General features: G+C 36.8%; 2 protein-coding genes and 3 long non-coding RNA genes across 5 annotated transcripts; 1 reads left to right on the forward strand and 4 right to left on the reverse strand.

Moving 5' to 3' along the window:
• Nucleotides 1-49: 49 nt before the first annotated feature.
• On the reverse strand, nt 50-2,579 carry LOC148153867 (uncharacterized). The gene is made up of 2 exons (XR_015766158.1): nt 1,296-2,579; nt 50-433 (listed from the first exon to the last, which is right to left on the reverse strand). It is a non-coding gene; the product is annotated as an uncharacterized LOC148153867 (long non-coding RNA).
• A 145-nt stretch (nt 2,580-2,724) lies between these two features.
• LOC148153868 (uncharacterized) lies at nt 2,725-4,184 on the reverse strand. Its single transcript, XR_015766159.1, has 3 exons — nt 4,076-4,184; nt 3,825-3,975; nt 2,725-2,839 (listed from the first exon to the last, which is right to left on the reverse strand). It is a non-coding gene; the product is annotated as an uncharacterized LOC148153868 (long non-coding RNA).
• A 6,115-nt stretch (nt 4,185-10,299) lies between these two features.
• LOC148153869 (uncharacterized) lies at nt 10,300-11,678 on the forward strand. The gene is made up of 2 exons (XR_015766202.1): nt 10,300-10,432; nt 11,295-11,678. It is a non-coding gene; the product is annotated as an uncharacterized LOC148153869 (long non-coding RNA).
• A 3,080-nt stretch (nt 11,679-14,758) lies between these two features.
• LOC106917243 (uncharacterized) lies at nt 14,759-15,819 on the reverse strand (the record flags this gene model as incomplete). Its single annotated transcript, XM_014986053.2, has 1 exon — nt 14,759-15,819. A coding segment is annotated over one exon (741 nt), but the record flags the coding sequence as incomplete, so codon positions are not given.
• A 2,393-nt stretch (nt 15,820-18,212) lies between these two features.
• Nucleotides 18,213-20,964, reverse strand: LOC106920501 (uncharacterized). The gene is made up of 5 exons (XM_088015871.1): nt 20,796-20,964; nt 19,980-20,687; nt 19,792-19,902; nt 19,682-19,707; nt 18,213-19,174 (listed from the first exon to the last, which is right to left on the reverse strand). Exons 1-5 carry the CDS (start codon nt 20,845-20,847, stop codon nt 19,046-19,048), a joined length of 1,026 nt encoding a protein of 341 aa, XP_087871997.1. The 5' UTR covers nt 20,848-20,964; the 3' UTR covers nt 18,213-19,045.
• Nucleotides 20,965-24,694: the final 3,730 nt, after the last annotated feature.

Below are 24,694 nucleotides of genomic sequence, written 5' to 3' on the forward strand. Positions count from 1 at the left end.
AAGTGTTTTAAGACCACACTGAAAGAAGAAAGAACACTCAACAATGAGAAAAAGTACAACATGAACTGTATTTTCAAAATTGTTATCCATTTTCTTTTTACACAGCACAAAAAACAGCTGAGTTGAAAGTTGAAATAAACAACAAAAGGTCAGTTTTGTTTTTCCAGAAAAAAACTGGGCTGTGTTTAGCATAGATCAAATTCTTAACAACATAAAAAGTGTCAGTAAATTCGCTCAACTTTGCGAACTGTAACAGTTAAAATTTAGTTTTCCATTGCGGTCTTTAGAAAAACATGTAAAGATGCATTGCTCAAGTTGTTCATCACTTCCACCCCGTCCAGGAGAATCCCAACATCCTCAATGGCATCGCCAGGCTCTGCACTCTCCGGTCGGATAACGAAGATTCCACAGACAGTCTCGGCCATTTGTGCACCTTGATGATGGGAACAAGGGTGGGGATTTGGGGAGGAGAGATTTCACATCTCATTAAATAAAAAAATAACTTTACACTTGTTTGGCTGACTCACCAACAGCTAAGGTCCATCAAAGACCTGTCTGTGTTAATTGTGAGTCCAGTGGTAAGATTTCCCATTTAGAAAAGGTACCATATTTTCTACATTTTCACAAAAATCGTCTTATAATGCGGTGCACCTTGTGGTGCGGAAAATACGGTATATTGTCTCATATGGAAAAACATGAAGAGAAGGGATGAATCCCAAATAGGCCCCATATTCCATGGCCTGTTCTCCTCAATTGAAATGACAGTCTGAGGATCCACCACACAGACTGTCATTCTAAACCAGTCCTACTTATGTGCAAACAAAGCCCTGACTCTGTACACAAACCAAACATCTTATACATGAAGAACCTGTCTTATTTCCTGGATGGAGGAAATGTCATGACTATGTGTGGTAGTTATTTCCAAATAGATCAGTACTAACATCTTAGGTAAAGTTAGTTCATATTTTTGTCTGCATATGAAACAATGCTGTTAGAAAAAAAGGCTAAATAAAACAGGCCAAAGATCTTTTTGTGGAGTTTAACTCACCTAAAAATCCTCATTTTAAACCCACTTAACAATAACTGTAATTATATCAATCTTACTAATGATTATCCTTTTCTGTGGGACAAATCTAAAAGCATCTCAAAAGTCAAATTAAAATTGAATGTACCCAAGTGAAAAAAAAAGTTTTAATGATCTTCTCTTACTTTAAATTTATTGGTAATTCACAGGAAGTCCAATTAACTCCAACTATTATCACCTCTTTTGTAGACACAAAGATAAATTAATATACCATGTACTCTTTCTCCAGCTTCTCTGGATCTTCATTCAGGTAACACAGACAGACCTTTTAGGATCCACCCTTGTCTGACTTCAGCCGTGTTTTCCTAAATATGCAGATCAGAAAACAATGAGAACAACCGCAAAAATCCAGCAGTATACTATAGGGTCACATACTTGAAAACTTAGCTACATTCAAAGGATGTCACAACGAAAGTGATCAGTGGCTTGCAGCCTATTTGAAAGATCTTTAAAATTGTTATTCTCCTTTCATTATGCCATGACTAAAATTAAGTTTAACATTTTATTTAAACTTCTAACTGAAGCTGTCACCTAAGAAATATTTATGTCTGAAACAAGGGTACAGTATAGGGGGATATACTGTGAAAAATCTATTTCCTCTGCCTTCTCCCAGTGCTAGAAACAACCAGTCAGTGGCAGGAGAGTTTTAGTGCTGTCAATCACAATCTCATGTTGCTGCTCATCCTTCTTCCCCCTTGCTCTGTACTATTCTGTAGCTAGCATAGGGCTGATAGCAGCTCATATCTACTAGACAGAGAGAGACAACACTCCTTACAGTTCCACATCCCCACGCAAATAAAGACAAATAAAACTGACTTACCAAATACAAGTTCAGCTGAACCCTTATAATCGCTCTAACACTTGATTCAGTCATTTTAGATCTGGCAAAACTTATCATTAGCCACTGCAATCTAAAACTTGATGGCCGATGACCCCCTTCACCAGTGCTTATGTAGGTGGATAACAGACAGGTGATGTTCTGAAAGAGATCAGATTTTCAAACATTAAAATATGTAATTCACCCTGAGCAGAGTTGTATCTGAACATTCAAACTTTTAGTACAAGTCTCTTGAATGCATCATGAATCAATCAATCAAATTTTATTTGTACAGCACATTTCAGCAGAAAGGCATTTCAAAGGGCTTTACATAATTAAAAACAGAAACACAGAGTCATGCAACATTTAATATACAGTGAAACAGATAAAAAGTAAAGTCAAAAACATTAAAAACATTGAAGACATTAAAACCGCACTAAGCCTAATTTAGCTAAGCAACTCTAAACAGGTGGGTTTTAAGTTGAGATTTAAAGGCACCCAGTGTTTCAGCTGTTCTGAAACTGAATATAACCACTGGGCACATGCAAGCATGTATGTGCAGAACAGTGGTGACTTGAACATGGTAGAAAGCAATAAAAATATAAAACATAAAAATCAAAACAAAAACCTCAACATTTCAAAATTAAACCGATAAACTTAAAAATTGTTTTTGAACTACAATTACTTATGGAAAAACAAGTACAATAACAAAATACATCTTTAGAGCAGAGGAATATCCTCCTGAGACCCAGCAATGCATTTTTGTCCTCTGTGGAGTACATAGGTTTTTTGTTCATAACTCTGAAACTATACATGCCACTGTGTTAAATCCTGTTGGTCCTTAGAGAGGACATCCTGGGCTTTCCAATGATATGACATGTGTGGGGGTGGGGCTTTTCTGGAATTTTCTTTCTGATTCTTCACAATGGCTGCCATCCCTGTGAGCACATTTTATCGAAAGAAGAAAGGTAAGTATATTATTTTCTAATTATGAGCTTTGTGAGTTTAATATTCAGATTGCTTCTAGTAAATGAACATCTAAGGAATAGTTAGGTGGATTTTCAGAGCAGTTTAATTATTTGTTGGGATAAAACATAACCTGTTTATGTGTGTCCTCCAAAGAGGACATCAGGATTTGCTTTTTATTTTTTTAACCTGTTTTAATAGAAATCAGCTCACTGACTGAGGCAGAGAAAATCCTAAACAGGATTATTGATGGAGACTCAGACATAGATTTGTCAGATGAGGAGGACCAAGAGGGACAGATTGACGGTGATTTTGAGGTCGGGAGTTCAGAGGATGAGGCATCAAGTGAGGAAGAGGAGAGTGAAGTTGAGGATGCACGGGCCCGTCGCCCACTTTGGACCAAAACTAACACGTAGGCTTCTGAGACAAGAGTAGATAAGCTTAGACAGATAAGAGTATTTTTTTGGATGAACTATCACTTTTAGAGGACATAATTATTTAATGTATTTGTCTGTCTCTTAAGATTCCTGCCTGTGCTGGAAGACTCCGGAGAGGTTGTCTGTACTGCCCCAAACCGTGTAGACTGGCCACCATCAAAATACTTTGAGCAGTACATTGACAACAAAGTTTTTGAGGACATGTCCTTTTGCACAAACCAGAGACAGATTCAGGTGTCAGGCTCAAGTCTGAATACAACACCTGAGGAGATTAAGACCTGGTTTGGAGTCTCAGTGTACATGGCATGCCTTGGTTACCCAAAAATCAAAATGTATTGGGCCAAAAAAACAAGAGTGCCAATAGTTGCTGAGTCGATGACAAGGGATCGCTTTTTCAAGATCAGATGTTCTTTGAAAATCACTAATGATCTTGATGTAACTGAAGAAGAGAGGAAGCTCAATATGCTTTGGAGAGTCAGTCCACTTTTGAAGAAGGTGCAACAAGGTTGCCTAAACCTACCCAGGCCAGGAAATGTTTCCATTGATGAACAAATGATTCCCTTTACTGGTCGATGTCCAGTCCGTCAATTCGTTCCTGGCAAGCCAAATCCAACCGGATTGAAGGTGTTTGTTCTCGCTACTCCAACTGGAATTGTATTGGATTTTGAAGTCTACCAAGGAAAAAACACCTTTGTCGGCAGAGACACAGGACTTGGAATAGGAGCAAATGCAGTTCTTCGGTTGACTGAGTCCATTCCCAGGGGAACTCACCTGTACTTTGACAGGTATAAACGTCAATTGTGGTGCTGTTGATGATGATTCTCTGTAAACAAATGACACTTATTTTTTATTTTTTGTGTTTGTGTCTGTCTGTCTAGGTATTTCACCTCAATAAAACTACTGGATAAATTGCTAGAAATGGGTCTGCCTGCAAGTGGAACATTGATGAAAAATAGACTCCCAAAGGATTGTAACATTACATCTGATAAAGAGTTGTTGAAACAAGGAAGAGGCTCCTCTGTAATGGTGACAAGGAAACATCCTGAGCTGGCTGTGACAAAATGGGTTGACAATAAACCTGTACTCATGGCATCAACAGTGCATGGAATAGAGCCCCAGGATACCCGGACCAGATGGTCACTGAAAGACAAAAGGCATGTTCAAGTGTCCAGACCTGCAGTGGTGGCAGAGTACAACACCAACATGGGTGGGGTTGATATGTGTGATAGAATGCTTAGTTTTTATAGAATGGCTAACCGCACAAGGAAGTGGACTGTACGCACAATCCTACACTTCTTCGATCTGGCTATCACCAACTCCTGATTACAGTATAAGGAAGACAGCCAAGCTTTGGCACGACCTATGAAGAAAACTCTCCAATACCATGACTTCAAACTGCTCTTAGGTGAGGAACTGATTGCCCAGGGGCAGTCAGGCCAACCTAATCCAATTGAATCTGATGCGTCGAATGATGAGGAGTACGTTCCATCACAGAAGAGAAGGAGGCCCCAGCCAGATAAGGAAGTGAGAAAGTATGGAGCTGTCCATTTGCCACAGATGATGGACAATCCTAATAGTTCCAGGTGCAGAGCAGAAGGGTGCACTGGAAAAACCTACATAAAGTGCATCAAATGCAACATGTACCTCTGCATCTCAAAGAAGAAGAACTGCTTTATGGACTACCACAAACCAAAACAGAACTAACACACCTGATTAAACTACACTAATCAGCTTGCTTTTGATAAGCTGAATGAGGTCCCTGGAAATCTGAACCACTGGCTTGAATGGTGTAGCCATTTGAAATTTACAGCACTAAAGATTGTCAGAGTTCAGAGGTAAATGTATGCCTCGAAATGTGTTCATATTTGCCACAAGAGAGTCCCGATGTCCTCTCCAAAGGACATACTCTAAAAAATAAATAAAAACATGTTTTGAAATTTTTTCAATTGTAGTGATGTTTTTTCACACCAAAGAGTCATGTAGTGTAAAAAAAATTGAAATTCAAAAACTTTTTTTTCTCTGGGTCTCAGGAGGATATATGTATTTAAAAAATAAGAAAGCTCAAGTCTGTTCATGGACTAATAGGAATAATGGACAATCCTCTGAGTGTTTCAGCCAGAAAAAAATACTAGAAATCCATAGTTAGCAGGTGGACATTTATGTGGACATTGCAAGCACATTTAAAGCTCTAACAGCAAAGGTTTCCGCAGGTTCCTCTGACTCAAATTTAATACTTTTTATTATTAATAAATGAAGAATCTGTATTACGATAGAAAGCCACAAAAGTGTGTGTGTATCCAATGTCCACTCTGCATTTACCTACATAATAACAGTACTGAAATAAAATAATAATAAAAAAACATTTAAATAGACTTATGTTTGGCCCCATTGTTTACAATCCACTAAACCTCAGACTTCAGAGTTTGTATGGCACCAGATGCTGAATTTACATCAGTCCAACTTTTTTCCAGGGAGCTTTAACAACCTCAGGAGGAGCAAAACTGTGACATTTATGGGGTCCGTTTTTTGTCTTGACAGCAGCTTTGTGATCCTTACACTGCTTCATGTGATGTTAGCATGATTTGAGTACATCAATTACATAGAAACGTGACCGAACATAGAAAAAAATGTTTTTTTTTAAGTCTGATGATTTTAATTTGCATCTTTTTATTTCGATTTTTATTTTGATTTAGACGGATGAAAATAGACTGAATCTTACCTTTTTCAAATTAAGCAGATCCAAATCAGGAATCTTCCCGCTTCTCTTGAAAGAACAGTTTGAAGTTTTCCCAGACACAAGATCTCGCGTGATCTTCCGTAATTTCGCTAGCATCTCGCGTGATCTTCCATAATTTCGCTAGCATCTCGCGTGATCTTTCGTAATCTCGCCAGTGTCTCGCGTGATCTCCGGGTCTCGCTAGACCCTCTTCGGCGGGAGATTAGTCTGACTAAATTGAATCACGTTGTCTCAACTCGAATACATTTTATTAACGCTAGGTTGTTGAATTTTATGTTTATTTGACGTGATTTTGTCATATTTGCATTTGAAACATAAAATAATTCTGTTAAACATGTTATTTTTTATAAATGCAATAACCACTTCAATTCAGTTGTGCTTTGACACAAGCATGGAGCAAGCAGGAAATGGTGCAAATGTTAGAAAAACGCTGATTAATTACCAGCTAACCATCACTTCATGTGATGTTAACACATGTTAGCCACTGACATGAGTACATCAATTACATAGTGTGAAGGTATCACTGTTAAATAAGTTGGTTTCAACTAAATTTGCATTCATCTTAATCAAGTAAAGTCAATTATTTAGTCCAAAACATTGCAAATTAGTTGGTCTGGTTCTATTAAATTACATTGGGTCCAACTAAAGTAAATAAGTTGAATCGGGATCTGCCGTGATCTCGCTCGTCGCCTCCAGCACAAGATCAGTCTGACTATAATGAATCGTGTTATCTCAACATGATTCAATTTCATAAACGTTAAGTTGATGAATTTCTTGTTTGTTCAACATGATTTTATCACGTTTTTGTTTAAAACATGAAATTATTGTGTTAAAAGTACATGATATTTTTTTATTAATCTAATAACCCCCTAAGTTCATTTTTTTGAGTGTATTGGGCGTAAAACCTGAGTCAGTAAAGTAGACAGAAGGATGTATGTTTTACATGTGATAATGTGGAGAGTATTTATTTACCCAGAGATGGTAAAATGCTTTTTCAAGAAAAACAGAAATTCAACTGTTTCCTGATGTGGAACATGATTGTACTTTGTAAAAATGAAATAGCTAAACCAACTTAATTAAATTGCTTCAATTGCTAACAAGTAATTCAATTAAGTTGATCTAAATTAATATATTAAGCTGGTTTAATTTGACAAATTTAAGTCAAATTACTTCAAATAAATAAATTAATTAATAAAGGATATTTTCTTCTAATGAAAATATATTTAGAAGATATTTTCTAAAGATTTGGGCTTTATTTTTAGAGTAATTAGACAGGTCATGACAGAGGGGGAAGACATGCAGTAAAGATCGTCAGGTCAGAAATTGAACCTGTGATGGCCGTATCCAGGACTAAGGCCTCCTGATGTGGGTTGTGTTCTACCCCTGCATCACCATAGCACCTGGTCAGTACAGGGTGCTACTACAGCACCCTGTACTGACCAGGTGCTTCATGGTGAAGCATGTACACTCAAAAAAATGAACTTAGGGGGTTATTAGATTAATAAAAAAATATCATGTACTTTTAACACAATAATTTCATGTTTTAAACAAAAACGTGATAAAATCATGTTGAACAAACAAGAAATTCATCAACTTAACGTTTATGAAATTGAATCATGTTGAGATAACACGATTCATTATAGTCAGACTGATCTTGTGCTGGAGGCGACGAGCGAGATCACGGCAGATCCCGATTCAACTTATTTACTTTAGTTGGACCCAATGTAATTTAATAGAACCAGACCAACTAATTTGCAATGTTTTGGACCAAATAATTGACTTTACTTGATTAAGATGAATGCAAATTTAGTTGAAACCAACTTATTTAACAGTGATACCTTCACACTATGTAATTGATGTACTCATGTCAGTGGCTAACATGTGTTAACATCACATGAAGTGATGGTTAGCTGGTAATTAATCAGCGTTTTTCTAACATTTGCACCATTTCCTGCTTGCTCTATGCTTGTGTCAAAGCACAACTGAATTGAAGTGGTTATTGCATTTATAAAAAATAACATGTTTAACAGAATTATTTTATGTTTGAAAGGCAAATATGACAAAATCACGTCAAATAAACATAAAATTCAACAACCTAGCGTTAATAAAATGTATTCGAGTTGAGACAACGTGATTCAATTTAGTCAGACTAATCTCCCGCCGAAGAGGGTCTAGCGAGACCCGGAGATCACGCGAGACACTGGCGAGATTACGAAAGATCACGCGAGATGCTAGCGAAATTATGGAAGATCACGCGAGATGCTAGCGAAATTACGGAAGATCACGCGAGATCTTGTGTCTGGGAAAACTTCAAACTGTTCTTTCAAGAGAAGCGGGAAGATTCCTGATTTGGATCTCCTTAATTTGAAAAAGGTAAGATTCAGTCTATTTTCATCCGTCTAAATCAAAATAAAAATCGATATAAAAAGATGCAAATTAAAATCATCAGACTTAAAAAAAAAACATTTTTTTCTATGTTCGGTCACGTTTCTATGTAATTGATGTACTCAAATCATGCTAACATCACATGAAGCAGTGTAAGGATCACAAAGCTGCTGTCAAGACAAAAAACGGACCCCATAAATGTCACAGTTTTGCTCCTCCTGAGGTTGTTAAAGCTCCCTGGAAAAAAGTTGGACTAATGTAAATTCAGCATCTGGTGCCATACAAACTCTGAAGTCTGAGGTTTAGTGGATTGTAAACAATGGGGCCAAACATAAGTCTATTTAAATGTTTTTTTATTATTATTTTATTTCAGTACTGTTATTATGTAGGTAAATGCAGAGTGGACATTGGATACACACAACTTTTGTGGCTTTCTATCGTAATACAGATTCTTCATTTATTAATAATAAAAAGTATTAAATTTGAGTCAGAGGAACCTGCAGAAACCTTTGCTGTTAGAGCTTTAAATGTGCTTGCAATGTCCACATAAATGTCCACCTGCTAACTATGGATTTCTAGTATTTTTTTCTGGCTGAAACACTCAGAGGATTGTCCATTATTCCTATTAGTCCATGAACAGACTTGAGCTTTCTTATTTTTTAAATACATATATTCCTCTGCTCTAAAGATGTATTTTGTTATTGTACTTGTTTTTCCATAAATAATTGTAGTTCAAAAACAATTTTTAAGTTTATCGGTTTAATTTTGAAATGTTGAGGTTTTTGTTTTGATTTTTATGTTTTATATTTTTATTGCTTTCTACCATGTTCAAGTCACCACTGTTCTGCACATACATGCTTGCATGTGCCCAGTGGTTATATTCAGTTTCAGAACAGCTGAAACACTGGGTGCCTTTAAATCTCAACTTAAAACCCACCTGTTTAGAGTTGCTTATAGCTAAATTAGGCTTAGTGCGGTTTTAATGTCTTCAATGTTTTTAATGTTTTTGGCTTTACTTTTTATCTGTTTCACTGTATATTGCATGACTCTGTGTTTCTGTTTTTAATTATGTAAAGCACTTTGAAATGCCTTTCTGCTGAAATGTGCTGTACAAATAAAATTTGATTGATTGATTCATGATGCATTCAAGAGACTTGTACTAAAAGTTTGAATGTTCAGATACAACTCTGCTCAGGGTGAATTACATATTTTAATGTTTGAAAATCTGATCTCTTTCAGAACATCACCTGTCTGTTATCCACCTACATAAGCACTGGTGAAGGGGGTCATCGGCCATCAAGTTTTAGATTGCAGTGGCTAATGATAAGTTTTGCCAGATCTAAAATGACTGAATCTAGTGTTAGAGCGATCATAAGGGTTCAGCTAAACTTGTATTTGGCAAGTCAGTTTTATTTGTCTTTATTTGCGTGGGGATGTGGAACTGTAAGGAGTGTTGTCTCTCTCTGTCTAGTAGATATGAGCTGCTATCAGTCCTATGCTAGCTACAGAATAGTACAGAGCAAGGGGGAAGAAGGATGAGCAGCAACATGAGATTGTGATTGACAGCACTAAAACTCTCCTGCCACTGACTGGTTGTTTCTAGCACTGGGAGAAGGCAGAGGAAATAGATTTTTCACAGTATATCCCCCTATACTGTATCCTTGTTTCAGACATAAATATTTCTTAGGTGACAGCTTCAGTTAGAAGTTTAAATAAAATGTTAAACTTAATTTTAGTCATGGCATAATGACAGGAGAATAACAATTTTAAAGATCTTTCAAATAGACTGCAAGCCACTGATCACTTTCGTTGTGACTTCCTTTGAATTTTGCTAAGTTTTCAAGTATGTGACCCTATAGTATACTGCTGGATTTTTGCGGTTGTTCTCATTGTTTTCTGATCTGCATATTTAGGAAAACACTGCTGAAGTCAGACGAGAGTGGATCCTAAAAGGTCTGTGTGCATACCTGGATGAAGATCCAGAGAAGCTGGAGAAAGAGTACATGGTATGTTAATTTATCTTTGTGTCTACAAAAGAGGTGATGATAGTTGGAGTTAATTGGACTTCCTGTGAATTACCAATAAATTTAAAGTAAGAGATGATCATTAAAACTCTTCTTTTTTTCACTTGGGTACATTCAATTTTAATTTGACTTTTGAGATGCTTTTAGATTTCTCCCACAGAAAAGGATAATCATTAGTAAGATTGATATAATTACAGTTATTGTTAAGTGGGTTTAAAATGAGGATTTTTAGGTGAGTTAAACTCCACAAAAAGATCTTTGGCCTGTTTTATTTAGCCTTTTTTCTAACAGCATTGTTTCATACGCAGACAAAAATATTAAGTAACTTTACCTAAGATGTTAGTACTGATCTATTTGGAAATAACTACCACACATAGTCATGACATTTCCTCCATCCAGGAAATAAGACAGGTTCTTCATGTATAAGATGTTTGGTTTGTGTACAGAGTCAGGGCTTTGTACTTGCACATAAGTAGGACTGGTTTGGAATGACAGTCTGTGTGGTGGATCCTCAGACTGTCATTTCAATTGAGGAGAACAGGCCATGGAATATGGGGCCTATTTGGGATTCATCCCTTCTCTTCATGTTTTTCCATATGAGACAATATACCGTATTTTACCACAAGGTGCACCGCATTATAAGACGATTTTTGTGAAAATGTAGAAAATATGGTACCTTTTCTAAATGGGAAATCTTATCACTGGACTCACAATTAACACAGACAGGTCTTTGATGGACCTTAGCTGTTGGTGAGTCAGCCAAATAAGTGTAAAGTTATTTTTTTATTTAATGAGATGTGAAATCTCTCCCACCCAATACCCCACCCTTGTTCCCATCATCAAGGTGCACAAATGGCCGAGACTGTCTGTGGAATCTTCGTTATCCGACCGGAGAGTGCAGAGCCTGGCGATGCCATTGAGGATGTTGGGATTCTCCTGGACGGGGTGGAAGTGATGAACAACTTGAGCAATCTATCTTTACATGTTTTTCTAAAGACCTCAATGGAAAACTAAATTTTAACTGTTACAGTTCGCAAAGTTGAGCGAATTTACTGACACTTTTTATGTTGTTAAGAATTTGATCTATGCTAAACACAGCCCAGTTTTTTTCTGGAATAACAAAACTGACCTTTTGTTGTTTATTTCAACTTTCAACTCAGCTGTTTTTTGTGCTGTGTAAAAAGAAAATGGATAACAATTTTGAAAATACAGTTCATGTTGTACTTTTTCTCATTGTTGAGTGTTCTTTCTTCTTTCAGTGTGGTCTTAAAACACTTCATTTAATAGCACTTAAGAAAATGTCTTTGATTTAACATAATTCGATCATAGAAAGATTTTCCACACGATTAAATAGCTTTCTTTCAGCATGAAGCATGTTTGTTCAGCTAACTTAATTTTCATGAGTTGGATCAACGTAATTAAGTAGTGTGAAGTTATCAGTGTAAAATTAGTTAGGCTGGCTCTATTAAATTACATTGGGTCCAACTAAAGTAAATAAGTTGAATCAACCACAAAAATTAAGTTGAACCAACACATTTGCTTTAAATTGGAATAACCTTAATAAATTAAGTTGAACCAACACATTTGCTTTAAATTGGAATAACCTTAATAAATTAAGTTGAACCAACACATTTGCTTTAAATTGGAATAACCTTAATAAATTAAGTTGAACCAACACATTTGCTTTAAATTGGAATAACCTTAATAAATTAAGTTGAGCCAACACATTTCCTTTAAATCGGAGTAACAAAATTACATAGTGCTGAAATAAAGCAAAGTAATCAGGTGGAAAATCTTTCCATGATTTTTTTATGTTAATCCAAAGAGTTATTTTTTTCAGTGTACCGAAGCTTGAGTCATGACGTCAGACGTAGGACTTGAACTTAATTGTTTCAAGTAAAGTGAAAGTAAAAAGTTCCTTTAATAATTTAAAGGAACTTTTTACTTTCACTTTGTGTAACTTTTAAGTTGATTCAACACAAAAATGTAAATTGTCATCATTAACCCAAACAAATTAAGAGAGATTAATGTAAAAAAGTCCAGAACTACAGCCAAAATACACTTTTTAGAGTGTACTTGGACTTATTACCAATAAAGCAGGTAGACTTTTATGACACACAGTCAAGGGCATTGTATTTATATTCAAGTAGCTATCACACACACACGCACACTCAGACATAAAGTTAAATTCAGATTTATTGAAACCCCTGACAGATTTAAATTTAAGGGAATCTTTTTTTATTACAGAAAGTAACATGAGTCTCAGCTTAGGGTGATGGCTGATAGGCCATCTTGTCTGAAGTATTATTTCATATGTTACAATAAGTTCACATCAGAACTTCCAAATAAAAAATGCAGTATTATTATTTTATGTACAATGTTCATATCTTATTTATTACATGCCTATTACCACTAATAGCATTCTTAAATGTTTCTGTTATTTACAGATATGTTTTAATATAATGTCTTTTGTTCAAACTCTGGCAATAACACAATCCTCTACCAGGTGGGGGCGTCTTACCTGCTGCTCAGGCTCTGAAGAAACAACTAAAGATATTTTATTCAGACAGGCTTATGATTAATGTTTTTATTATTATGTTTTTGTTTTAATTGTTTTGCCTTTATGAAGCACTTTGTGATCTATATGTCTGTGAAACGTTCTGGAGAAGAAACAATTAGATTTGTGATCTCAAAACATTTTGATTCTGTATTTGTGTCATTTGTGTCAGTTTTAGGAGTTTGAAAATCACTAAACTTAGGGACATGACAGACAAGGTGTTTCGGTGGAGATATAAAATGTAGTGAGTTTATGTAGCCTGAGTAAAATGACCTCTAATTGACCTTCCAAAACAAATTATACTTTTTTGTGCCATAAAACCCATTTTATCCTGATCGTTGTTCCTCATTAGCTTGTCAAAATAAAACGAGCCAATGCAGCAACAGCAGGTTGATGTAATGCTATCTGTGTTTGAAACACTGAAAAAAAAGTTTGGCTTTAATAAACTGCAAGCAGACACAAACAAAACACCTTTATTGTGGGAAAACACAGAAAGAATCATATACGAAAAGAAATATTGTTGAAGTCAAGAAAAATAATTCATTGACTCATTCATACGAAGTGAACAGAAGAATATAAACCACAAAAATAGAAAGCTACCTTAGTTTAAAAAAAGATCCTAAAGAAATAATTTTGATGTCTTATTTAAGCCTTGCGAAGTTTATCTTAATACAGAGGAGGACAGAAAAATCATTCCCCTCGAAAGAAAAGTTCAGCGATTCTGAACAGTAAAGACTCTTTGTTTGTCATGGTTTACAGTAGAGTAGACACAGACAGACTGGCTGCTCTTCCTCTGTTTCTGTGATCTGCTGGACGACTCAACATTTATAGATGCATAGTGGAGGCCGCCTGAGTCTCTGTGATTATCCTGGAAATACATGATAGTTATACGTGGACGGTTAAAAATATGGATGTTTGAACAAAATTCTAAATGAATAAAAAATAAAAATAAATTTAATTTCAGATTGTGATTCGTTGGTTGTTCTTACCTCGGTCATTGGGGTCTGGGCCACAGGCAGTCTGGACTCTAGTTTTGAAAACATAAAAAAATTTTCATTAAAATTATACTTGTAGCCATAAAGTGTATGATAAATGTTTCCCACTTTACCCGTGGCTCGGTGAAGTTGTCTTCTCTTTCTCCTGTTCACAAAGATAATCAGTAAAGCAACCAGGATGGTGGTGACACACCCAAACAGAGATCCCACAAAGAGGTACACCAACATGTTTTCTACTCCTGCAAAGAGCCAAGAAATAAAACCAATTATTTTGGGGTTTTAATTTAAATTAAACGTCCGACATTTTCCTTGTTCTATCCATTGGACTAAACAAACTGTTGCTCACTGAGATGCTTCTGGTCTCTGGAATCAGAAAGTCCATCAGTAACTTTGGGCTGTGAGGTGTTGGAGGGCTTTCCAACGTGAACGGCTCGTTTCAACCTCTGAATAAATTCACATTCACAACCATGTTCCCAACTCTCGTGAAAATTAAGCTAACTATTTTTGACATTAAAGGCATGACATATCTAAAAGTGAGACCACTTTTACTATTTAGCGGCTTGCTTTCAGAATGAACTTGTTAGGACAGCCAGGTGTGTTACCTCAGTGCGTTAGCTGATTTCAAATCTTTAAGACCTTCAAACCCTTTACCAGATTAATAAACCAATTTGGCTTATTAATCTGATGGACTCAGAGTCTGTTTTTATCAGGAAAAACACCAAACTAAATGTTAGAAGTTAAAACTCAGCTGGCCTCTCTAAATATACTGAATAAGGATTTTCCTCTGGTTGACTGATGTTTGTAATTTTAGCTATTTTAAAATGAAATTATAATGGGCAGTTTATTTATTTATTTACCCCAAATATGTTAGCAGAACACCCAGGCTGCCGTAGATTACCTTTTTTTTTCCACACACTTTTGTAGCTACTCATTGTTTGTATTAAATGACCTTTCTCTTTAAGAGAGACAACAAGCATGAGTAGATATTGATAAATGAAGGTTTCTCAATGAAGAACTGAAAACTAATAGAGATGTTATTACTGTATTTACCACCTGCAATTCATAAATCATCAGGATTATAACTGACCTGTGAAATCCAGCGTGGTTCCATTTCCAAAAGCGATGTGTCCGCAGGAGGCGACAGCGCAGTAGTAGGTCCCAGCATGAGACGCATCCAGATTCTCCACAGGCAGGTCATACACACAGGTGTGTGTCTGTCTGTAGGGATTTGTCTCACACTGCTCGTTCTTGGTTCCGTGTCCATAAACAAGTCCTGGTGGAGATCCATCAGAGTTTCTGAACCAGTAAACTCTGTGTTCTCCACCACAGCTCCCAGTTTGTACAGTGCAGTTCAGAGTCACAGAGGCTCCCGGCAGGACAGTGGCATGTTTCGGCTGATCGACCGAAGCCTGAATGTCAGAACCCGAATCTCTAACACTAACAGTATTTCCCTCTGCAAAAGTCAAAACCTTTGCATAGTTAACTGCACAGTAGTAAGTCGCTGAGTCTGAAACACGTAGATCCGAAACCGTCAGGTAGTAAGTGTGATTCTCTCCACCACCCAACTGGAAACGACCATTGTTCTGGAATTCATTATAAAAAGTCTTTTTTGTTCCATAGTTATAGAAGCTCGAAATGAGCTTTGGCTTCTGCCCCAGGCTTTGTTTGTACCAGCAGATCCATGCTGAATCCTCACCTTTGTAGAAACATTGAAAGGTCACTTTGTCACCGACAAGGGCTGATGTGAAGCTGCTCTCCTGGTGTACAGATGAATGTGATGTCAGGTGAGTCTCCTGAACTAAATAGAAAATCAGAGTGAAAAAAAATTAAAAGTCAACCAAATTTAAACTACACATCTCATGAAATAAAGTCGACAATTCATGCAATTAAGAATGCCCATATTAATTTAACCAAAAACTCACCCAAGCAAAGGACAAGGCATGTTGGAAAAAATGCATAGTGTGCAAATGCCATTATCTTCAGATTTTTGTGGTGAATGGAAAGTATCTTTTAAGCATTCTCCTCTCTTAAGGGTCTAGTCTGCCATTGATTGGTTAACATAAAGTGATGCAATGTGTCCTACTTTGGAAACATAATCACGTGCTCAAACCTACCTCTGGTGTCTATGTTTGTTCTTGAGAATATTAGTTCAGTTACAGTTGAATGAACTCTGCTGCTGTAAATTAATTTATACCTAAACCTTAGGTGAAATCATGACATCTGACTAAATAAGTAATGGATTTAAAGGGGAAGTATTATGTAAAATCATTTGCATCTTGCTTTATTATTATTCCCTTGTCAAACATGCCTGGAGTGTTGCTTTGATTCTTTCATGCATGTTTGCAAAATCCTTTGATCTCCGTGGCAACCATTCAGCTTGGCAAAATGCCTGATGTAACCGAGAACCGCCTTGGAGGATCAAGATCCTCCTAGCTGCAGTTTCCTTGACAGAGCAGCCCTCCTAAACCACTGCCCCACTCAGCTCCTTCAGACTAGCCAGCAGCAACTAGCAAACAGGACGTAAAACTGCATGTCTGTTGAGTTCATTATACAAGCTACTTCTCAGTGCAGTGCTGGTAAAAAACATTGCTAGAGGCTTAACAGAGGAGCAATGGTATGATGACCAGTGAAACTGGAAAAAAACACTAAAAAAAAGGTTACATTCTGAAATAATTTTTATATTAACACTTTATTTGAATTAAATTATCATAATTTACAAAATCATCCAAAGTTAGCACTTTTAATGGACTTTTAATGCAACTTTTAGAGCAACTTTGCTTTAAAAGTGTCATTATTTACCGAATGACACTTTATGACAACAGTCATAAACATTCATAAAGACTTCTTCATGTTCATGGCAGATATTATATCATGTTTATGACAGTGTCACGTCAGTCTTATGCACACCCCTTCAAATAAAGTGTTACCGTTTATGGTTTAGTTCAGGTATACATTTAGATGGTATGGAAGACCTTTATGAAAAAAGCCAGTAATACAGGCAACCTTGCACACAAGGGATGTTCAGTAGTCGATTGTGATGATTACAATTAATTTTTTTTTTAATTAGCTTTATTGTTCAATGTGAAGCTTTATGCTATGCTATAATCTATTATTCAAGGTGCACTTAAACATGTTATTGAGGAGAAAAATAATTACACTGTCAAACTGAGGGTGGAACTGGTTGGTGGTTGCTTAGCTACACAGTCACACAGATCCAAACATCCCGCCCAGGCGCAGCTGCAAGCTGTTTCTTCTGACACTGGGCATTCACACACATCAGGGTAAGCTGCTGTACCTGACGCATGCTTTCAGTTGGGCTGTTTGTGTCCACATAAATGTGTTTTACCTGACTTTGACTTCTGGCTCCAGCTTGTGGATGGCATCTTCAATTTGACTGAAGAAATTTTGTCTTAGTTGGTAGTTTCATAAATCATAAACTGTTAATCATATTTATTAAGCCAAACATTAATGTCAAATGTAATTCCCAACACTTGGCCTTCTATCACCTGAAGAACATTTCCAGGATCAGAGGACTAAAGTCTCAGCTTGCGTTCATCTTTAGTCACATTGATTACTGCAACTGTGTCTTCACAGGTCTGCCTACAAAGTGAATCAGACAGTTTCAACTGATCCAGAACCACTTAGGTCTTCTGGTACTGGTCTGCTCTGCGTCCCAAGGACCAGAACCAAACATGGAGAAGCAGCATTCAGCTTCTATACACCTCTTATCCAGAACAAACATCCAGAAAACTGCAAAACTGTTTAAACACTGAGCTCCTTTAGTATTAAAACCTCTTTGTTAACTCACCTTTGATCTATATTAAGTGAAAAAAATTTCATTTTAATCTGCATTCCAACTTTTTATTGCTTTCCTTTTTGTGCCACTGCTATGTAATATTTTGTTTGCTGTTTTATGTTTTCATCATGTGAAACACTTTGAAGTTTTGCTTTGTTGAAATGCACCATATAAATAAATCTGCCTTGCCAAACTAAGAAGCTGCAACAGTTAACGATCTACTGATAAGCTCAAAGGAACCTGTCTAATCAAACAGATACGTTCTCCCATTACAAAGGAATGTTACTTTGTTAGATATTACACAGCAAACTTCAGAAGTAAATTATGCATCTGCGATTAATACTGTAAGTTATAGTGAAACACTTGATATATTATATGTATTGCATATAATGATTATACAGTGTAGCCTGTGTCTCTTACTTTGACATTTCATTTATTTGCTAAGTAGAACACATTATAACAGCAATAGTTGCATTTATTTACCTCGGAGAGAGAAAAGCAGCAGTAAAAACCTCCAGCTGTACATGCGCCAAGAAACACAAGAATTAAAAAAAAAAAAATCTTTATTATATAAAATCTTCTACATCATGACCAAAACATAACATATAAATTATGTGGTTTTTATCAAAATCAAAATTTTGTAGGTTGAAACTTCAGTGTACAAATCACACACCTTAGGTTCCACAAAGTTATTTACTAAAAAAAAAGATTAAGTTAAAAACAGAAAACAAAGGTACATCCCAAAAGAGAGACACAGTGGTAACATTACCTGATTACAGCATGCAGATGCTTTGTCTGCACTAATTTCACCCACCACTGAGTGTGGCTATGTCTATTTAATTCAGCTAATAATAACGTAAGCATTTGTGGGCACTCACAGACTTTGTAAAGAGCATTGAACATTCATCTTAAAACCATGAAATAAGAAAACCGCATATAGACCCTGTATGAACACGGAACCTTGAATCAAACATCAAACTCTGTGCTCAAACGCAACAAGCGTACCTTCAAGGTGTGAGTTTGATTTTCCAAAAGATGTCTCGTCTTCTTCACTTTCTGACCCATGAAAGTTTTTTTTTTTTTTTTTTTCAAATATGACAACGTAAAGGACAAGATGGGAAACAATGTGACACCAGCTGCTCTAATGACATTCATACGAAAATCTTGTCTGAGCATCAACAAAGTGTATTGAACCTGCTACTCAAATGTAACCAAAGAGGCAATAAAGATTTTCAGGAAGAAATAATTCATTTGTCCTGACTGATCTTGGAGTAAATACACTCAGTCGCTGTGCTGCTTCTTTGTCTTCTAGATCTATTAGAGTGATCGACATTTATTGATGCATAGTGGATTCTGTCTGTGTCTTGGTTGGTATCCTGGAAATGACAGTAAAAGCAGAAGAAAATTAATTGTAAAACATTAAATACATTTTTTTTTTTTAAACACAGCTCAGCCCAAAACCATTTATACGCCTGGCAGATTTAGTTTTACAGTTATTATTATATTTAATTCACATTTTTCTATTGACTGGAGGAAATATTTACATTTTGTACTGGCCTGAGATTAGTGTAAATTCAAGGAGGCCTTTCACTCTCAAAGACTTAGACGTCAAATACCAAGAGAAACTCACAACTGTAGTCAAGAATTAAGGTATTGATTGATTTATTGCCAGTAAAGTTGAAAATAGCAGATAAATATTTTTCTTCAATATTGACACAATTGTCCAATTTTTTACATATAATTTTCAATTCCTATCAGAAACACACTTCCTCGTTGAATGAAAGTAAATTTAAATCCAAATCTGCCAAATGTATGAATAATTTTTTAGATTAACTGTATAATAGGTGTAATTTTAAGCTGTAACTTATTGAGAAAAATCTCACCTCAGTGGCAGTAGTAGGTTTAGGTTCTGGTTATGAAACACAGAAAATTATTCATTGAAAATATATTGTCACTGAACAAGAAAGGAATGAGACACTATTTATTATATTACCTGAACTATGGCAGTACTTTTTATTTAGTTTGCATCCCAAGGCAATCAACAAAACAACAAGGAGAGTCGTCAAAGATCCAGCCAAGAAATATACCAGGTGCATTTTCTCACCTATCAGAATAACAGAATAACTTTGTTTTTGTCTACATTCAAGATTTAACTTTGAAACACAAAATACTTGTACTTACATGAGAGGCTCAGCTTCGTCCCATTTCCAAACACAACATGTCCACATGAAGCAACAGCGCAGTAGTAGGTTGCAGTATGAGACGCATTCAGGTTCTTCATCGACAGGCTGTGCACACATATTTGACTTTTTGTGCTGGAATTGCTCATACACTGATCCTTCCTGCTTCCATAGGTGTAAATGAGTCCTGGTTGAGATTCCTCTGAGTTCCTGAACCAGTAAACGTTGTGTTCTCCATCACAACTATCAATTTGTACCAAACAGTTCAGAGTCACAGAGGCTCCTGGCTGGATGGTTTCAGATTCCAACTGATGGACCGAAGCTTGGATGTTAAAACCTGGACCTTTAACACTGACTGTGGTTCCCTTTCCAAAATACAGAACTTGTTTATAGCTAAGTGCACAGTAGTATGTAGCTGAGTCTGACATTGTTAGATCTATTATTGTCAAATAATGCAAATGTTCTTCTTTCTCTATGACGTAATGTGAGCTATTCTTGAATTCCTCATAAAAGGTGACTTCTGTACCGTACACAAACATGCTGGACATGAGCTTTGGCTTCTGTCCAAGAGTCTGCATGTACCAGCAGATCCACGCCGGCTCATTACCTTCATAGGTGCATCGCATTTTCACTTTTTCTCCAACACGAGCCAACAGAAAACCAGTCTCTTGATTCAGTGATGACGACATTGTCAGATGTGTTTCCTGAACTGAAAAAAGTGAAAATTCAAAAAGGAATCAAGTTGTTTAACATAAGCCTGTTTCAGAAAGCAAAACCTAATAAGAAAAGTATTTGAGGAATTAGAAACAAATCTTACCCATTTCTCCTAAAAGAAAACATATCAGGAAGACCAGCTGTGCAGATGCCATTGTGTATGGATTTTAATGTTGAGTGAAAAGAAACTACATGCCTTCTCAACTCTTAAGAGACAAGACTGCAGTTCATTGGCTAGTACCAAGTGACACATTTCCAACTAAGGAAACGTCACATGTCAGTGTTGTGGTACTCGAGATCGGTCTTGGTCTCGAGTCCGGTCTTAAGACCGTTTTCTGATGGTCTCGGTCTCGTCTCGGACTCGACCGCATTTGGTCTCGGTCTTGTCTCGGTCTCGGGCGCTGGTGACTCGGCATTTTATTTCAAGACCAGTCGAGACCGCAACTGTGAAAATATCACTAAACGTACAGCATACTGTCCAGTTTATTTGTTAACATCTTTGTTTTCAGCTGATGCAAACGCACCGATTAAAATCCAAGCAACTACATGTTTCTGTTACTCCCCCCTTCTGCTCCCCTCCCCACCTTTCACTCGCGCGCGGCGCTACTCCCTCCTCCCTCCTCCCCCTCCCCACCTTTCACTCGCACGCGGCGCTCCAGGACATGCGCAGTGGTTTTCTCTCAGCGGCAGAAAATGTTTGTCTAATCGTCAGTAATATAATAGCGCTGCATAAATAGTAAGAAATCCGATGGCCACAGCTAACTCAGCAGCGCTTCGCTTTCACAGACGATGGGGACAACGTCTAACTATTTTCGTCACTTAGAAAAGTAGCTCAAAGAAGGTAAGCTCCGTTAACGTGATGTTAGCAAAGCTAGCTGCAGAGACACATAAGCATTGTAATGAAAAAAAGTCACTCACTGTCTGAGTTATTGTGCGGAGATGTTGACTGTCTTGTCGCATATATAGGACAACGCTATGTCCAAAAGTCTGCAATATAGTGATGTGACATTCAGAAACAGTCGATTCTTCTCCACGGCTCTTTACTTATAGATAGGACTGGAGTGTCACTCACTGAGAGCCGTTGTTCTATCAGATTACCATACACTGTCAGAATAGCATACATGCAGTGAGTACCATGCCTGCGCATGCGCATTAAGAAGTCCGACCGTCAGAGGAGTTGTCAGTTCACCACATGCAACAAGTTATGACGAAAATAAGTCATTAAATTGTTTTCAATGATAACTATATAGATATACATGTGTTGTCATGGTTTCAAAGTGTATTTAAAGCAGGTCTGGCTGCAGCTGAAGTAAGCTACAACACACGCCCGTGTAAAACTCACTTAACCGCTAAATCAGGACGCCATACAACTGTTAATAACAAAGTGTATGACGATCTACGTCATGATTCTATGTTGCTAGCATACATGCAGTGAGTACCATGCCAACGCATGCGCCTTAAGAAGTTCGACCGTCAGTGGAGTTGTCAGTTGCTGACAACTCCACTGTCAGCAACAAGTTATGACGAAAATAAGTCATTAAATTGTTTATAATATGACATAATATGATAACTAGATAGATATACATGCGTTGTCATGGTTTCAAAGTGTATTTAAAGCAGGTCTGGCTGCAGCTGGATGCCATACAACTGTTAATAACTGTTAATAATGATCTACGTCATGATTCTATGTTGCTGATTAAATAAAATCATATGGTAATGACAGCGTATGCATGTCTGAGCTAAACGTACAACTATCTGACAACGTATGCTGATCCGACAGAACACCGTGAGTTTGTGCTAAGCATATGACGATCTGACCTGACAGAACACCCGTTCTTTGTTCTTGTAATGCTCTGTGTGCACTGCATCATTATTTTATTTAATTATGTACGTTGATATTTAAATTAACAAATAACTAAAACACAAGAAAGAAAGGGCATGCACTCTTTGATTGTTTTTGTTCAAAGTGGCAGCTGTAATGTCTGCCATGGTGTCAGACTACCTGGCTTCATGTACTGGGATAGAGAGTGAAAACAGACACGATGAGCGCCTTCTGTTTGGTTACTTCTTGCTTGTTGCTCCTTGGTCAGTGTTGGTAGTTGAGCGTTATTTACCGTCAGGGCATTGCCTCAATTGCTATGTTTAATGGTGCAGAGAGTGGTGGTTTCTTACATGAGCAATATGGGCAAATGCCCAGGGTGTTATGTTTTTAGGGATGGCACGAGACCATCACACATTTTAGCACAGAAATGGAATATTTAATATTGGTAAAATGTATTAAGTATTTAATATCTAGGTGTTTTTTATGGGAATATGGATCTTTCAGATTATTTTGAGAAGCAATTTCGATCATATTTTACATTTTATTGTATCATGTAGCGTGGACCGCTGGTCTTGGTCTTGACTCGGTCTCGACTTTCATCGGTCTTGGTCTTGACTTGGTCTCGGACCCTAAAAGTCTTGGTCTTGTCTCGGTCTCGATACACTCTGGTCTTGGTCTTGTCTTGGTCTCGGGTTAGGTGGTCTTGAACACAACACTGTCACATGTTCATAGCTACCAGTCGTGTTAGCCTAAATGCATGTATATATAAAATACAACAAAAAATTGAGGTTATTTGTTCTTTCCCCTTTGTTATTTACTGTTGAACATGACATTTATCTTGCTTATTTAATCCTTCATAACAGTCAAAGTATAGCAATATGCATTGGCCAGTAACCTAATGGAAAACATATGGAACACACTCTATAGCACAGATTCAGCACCGAAACAAAGACTATTACCACCCATCAGCGGCTACTTTCTGATCATAGCCTATACCATTCTGAAGCTAGCTACTGATCTCATTAGTGATAGGTCGTTACCAGTAAATGAGCAACTGGCCAAGGTAACTAAGCCAATCAAACAGTAGCTACTCACCTGTGTTAGCTTTGGAGAGGCTGGTGACTAGCATGCCCTAGTTGGTCACCCACTGGATTGCCTTCTTCCTCTGCTAGCCATTAGCATGAATAGCCGACTGTTATTCTTGAATAGGCTGGCAACTGCATGTAGCCTGGTCATCCTTGACTCATACTTTATTCTTTAAAGAAAATTTTACTAATAAAAATATTTGGCATACAATATTTGTATCATATATTAGATGCATTGACGTGTTCTTTTGACAGTTTACTGTAATCCAACATCACACCAACATGGATTCCGATTCAGCAAATGGCTTAAGGGTGATTCCACCTTTTTTTTATTGATATAAATATTTTGCAATCACCAACAAAAAAAATTACTGTAAAGTATACATTATATGTTACAACTATTCTAATTACATTCTTACACAAATAAAAATCAAGCTCAAACTTAGCAGAGGATATTGAAAACATTTGGGGTAATAAATTTAAATACAAAAATTTTCAAGGAGGTCAACTGAAATACATTTTTAGACTTCACAAAAAAATTTGCACTTGCAGAACAAAATTAGCTCATTCTTCCAGTGTATGAAGAATGTGGGCTGGTTTTAAAGAATATCACATACATAAACAATATTTAATACTAATCAGAAAATATTATTTATGCCATAGTCAATATTATGTATTAAAAAGTAGTTAATGTCCTAAATTGCCTCCTGTAGTTTACCATTTACATGCTCTCCATAGTGAGTAAGCATGGTGTCTCTTTCCACTGCTATGTAATGATATTCGCCATGACTCCACTTCCTTAGCAACGCAACCAGCAGTCACATCCTGTGGGTCAGCCGGTAGAACACAGGGACCAGGTGCTGATGCTGTAGTCCTCACTGTGGTCCACCTGGGTTTAATTCTTAGTCTTGGGCCATTTTCTGCTTGTCTTCTCCTTCTCTCTCCTCCCTGTTTCCTTTTACTATTCAAAAATGTTATTATAATAAACCCATTTTTATTTAAGCCAACTAAATCTGATGTTACATCATTCTACTTCCCCTTAGCTCCTAGCAGATCTCAACCTTAAACACTTACACTTACATAAGCTCAGGATGA

Source organism: Poecilia mexicana, unplaced genomic scaffold, assembly GCF_051168715.1.
Source record: "Poecilia mexicana isolate PSO_F unplaced genomic scaffold, ASM5116871v1 scaffold_18, whole genome shotgun sequence".
Lineage (NCBI taxonomy): Eukaryota > Metazoa > Chordata > Actinopteri > Cyprinodontiformes > Poeciliidae > Poecilia > Poecilia mexicana.

Bases quoted from the DNA above. Each gene is read 5' to 3' on its own strand.
- LOC106920501 (XM_088015871.1), bottom strand. From the start codon at position 20,847: ATGGCATCTGCACAGCTGGTCTTCCTGATATGTTTTCTTTTAGGAGAA. The intron at 20,688-20,795 runs GTAAGATTTGTT...CACTTTTTTCAG, and splicing joins TTTTCTTTTAGGAGAAATGG to TTCAGGAAACACATCTGACA. The intron at 19,175-19,681 runs GTGAGATTTTTC...TGTCATTTCCAG, and splicing joins AACCTACTACTGCCACTGAG to GATACCAACCAAGACACAGA.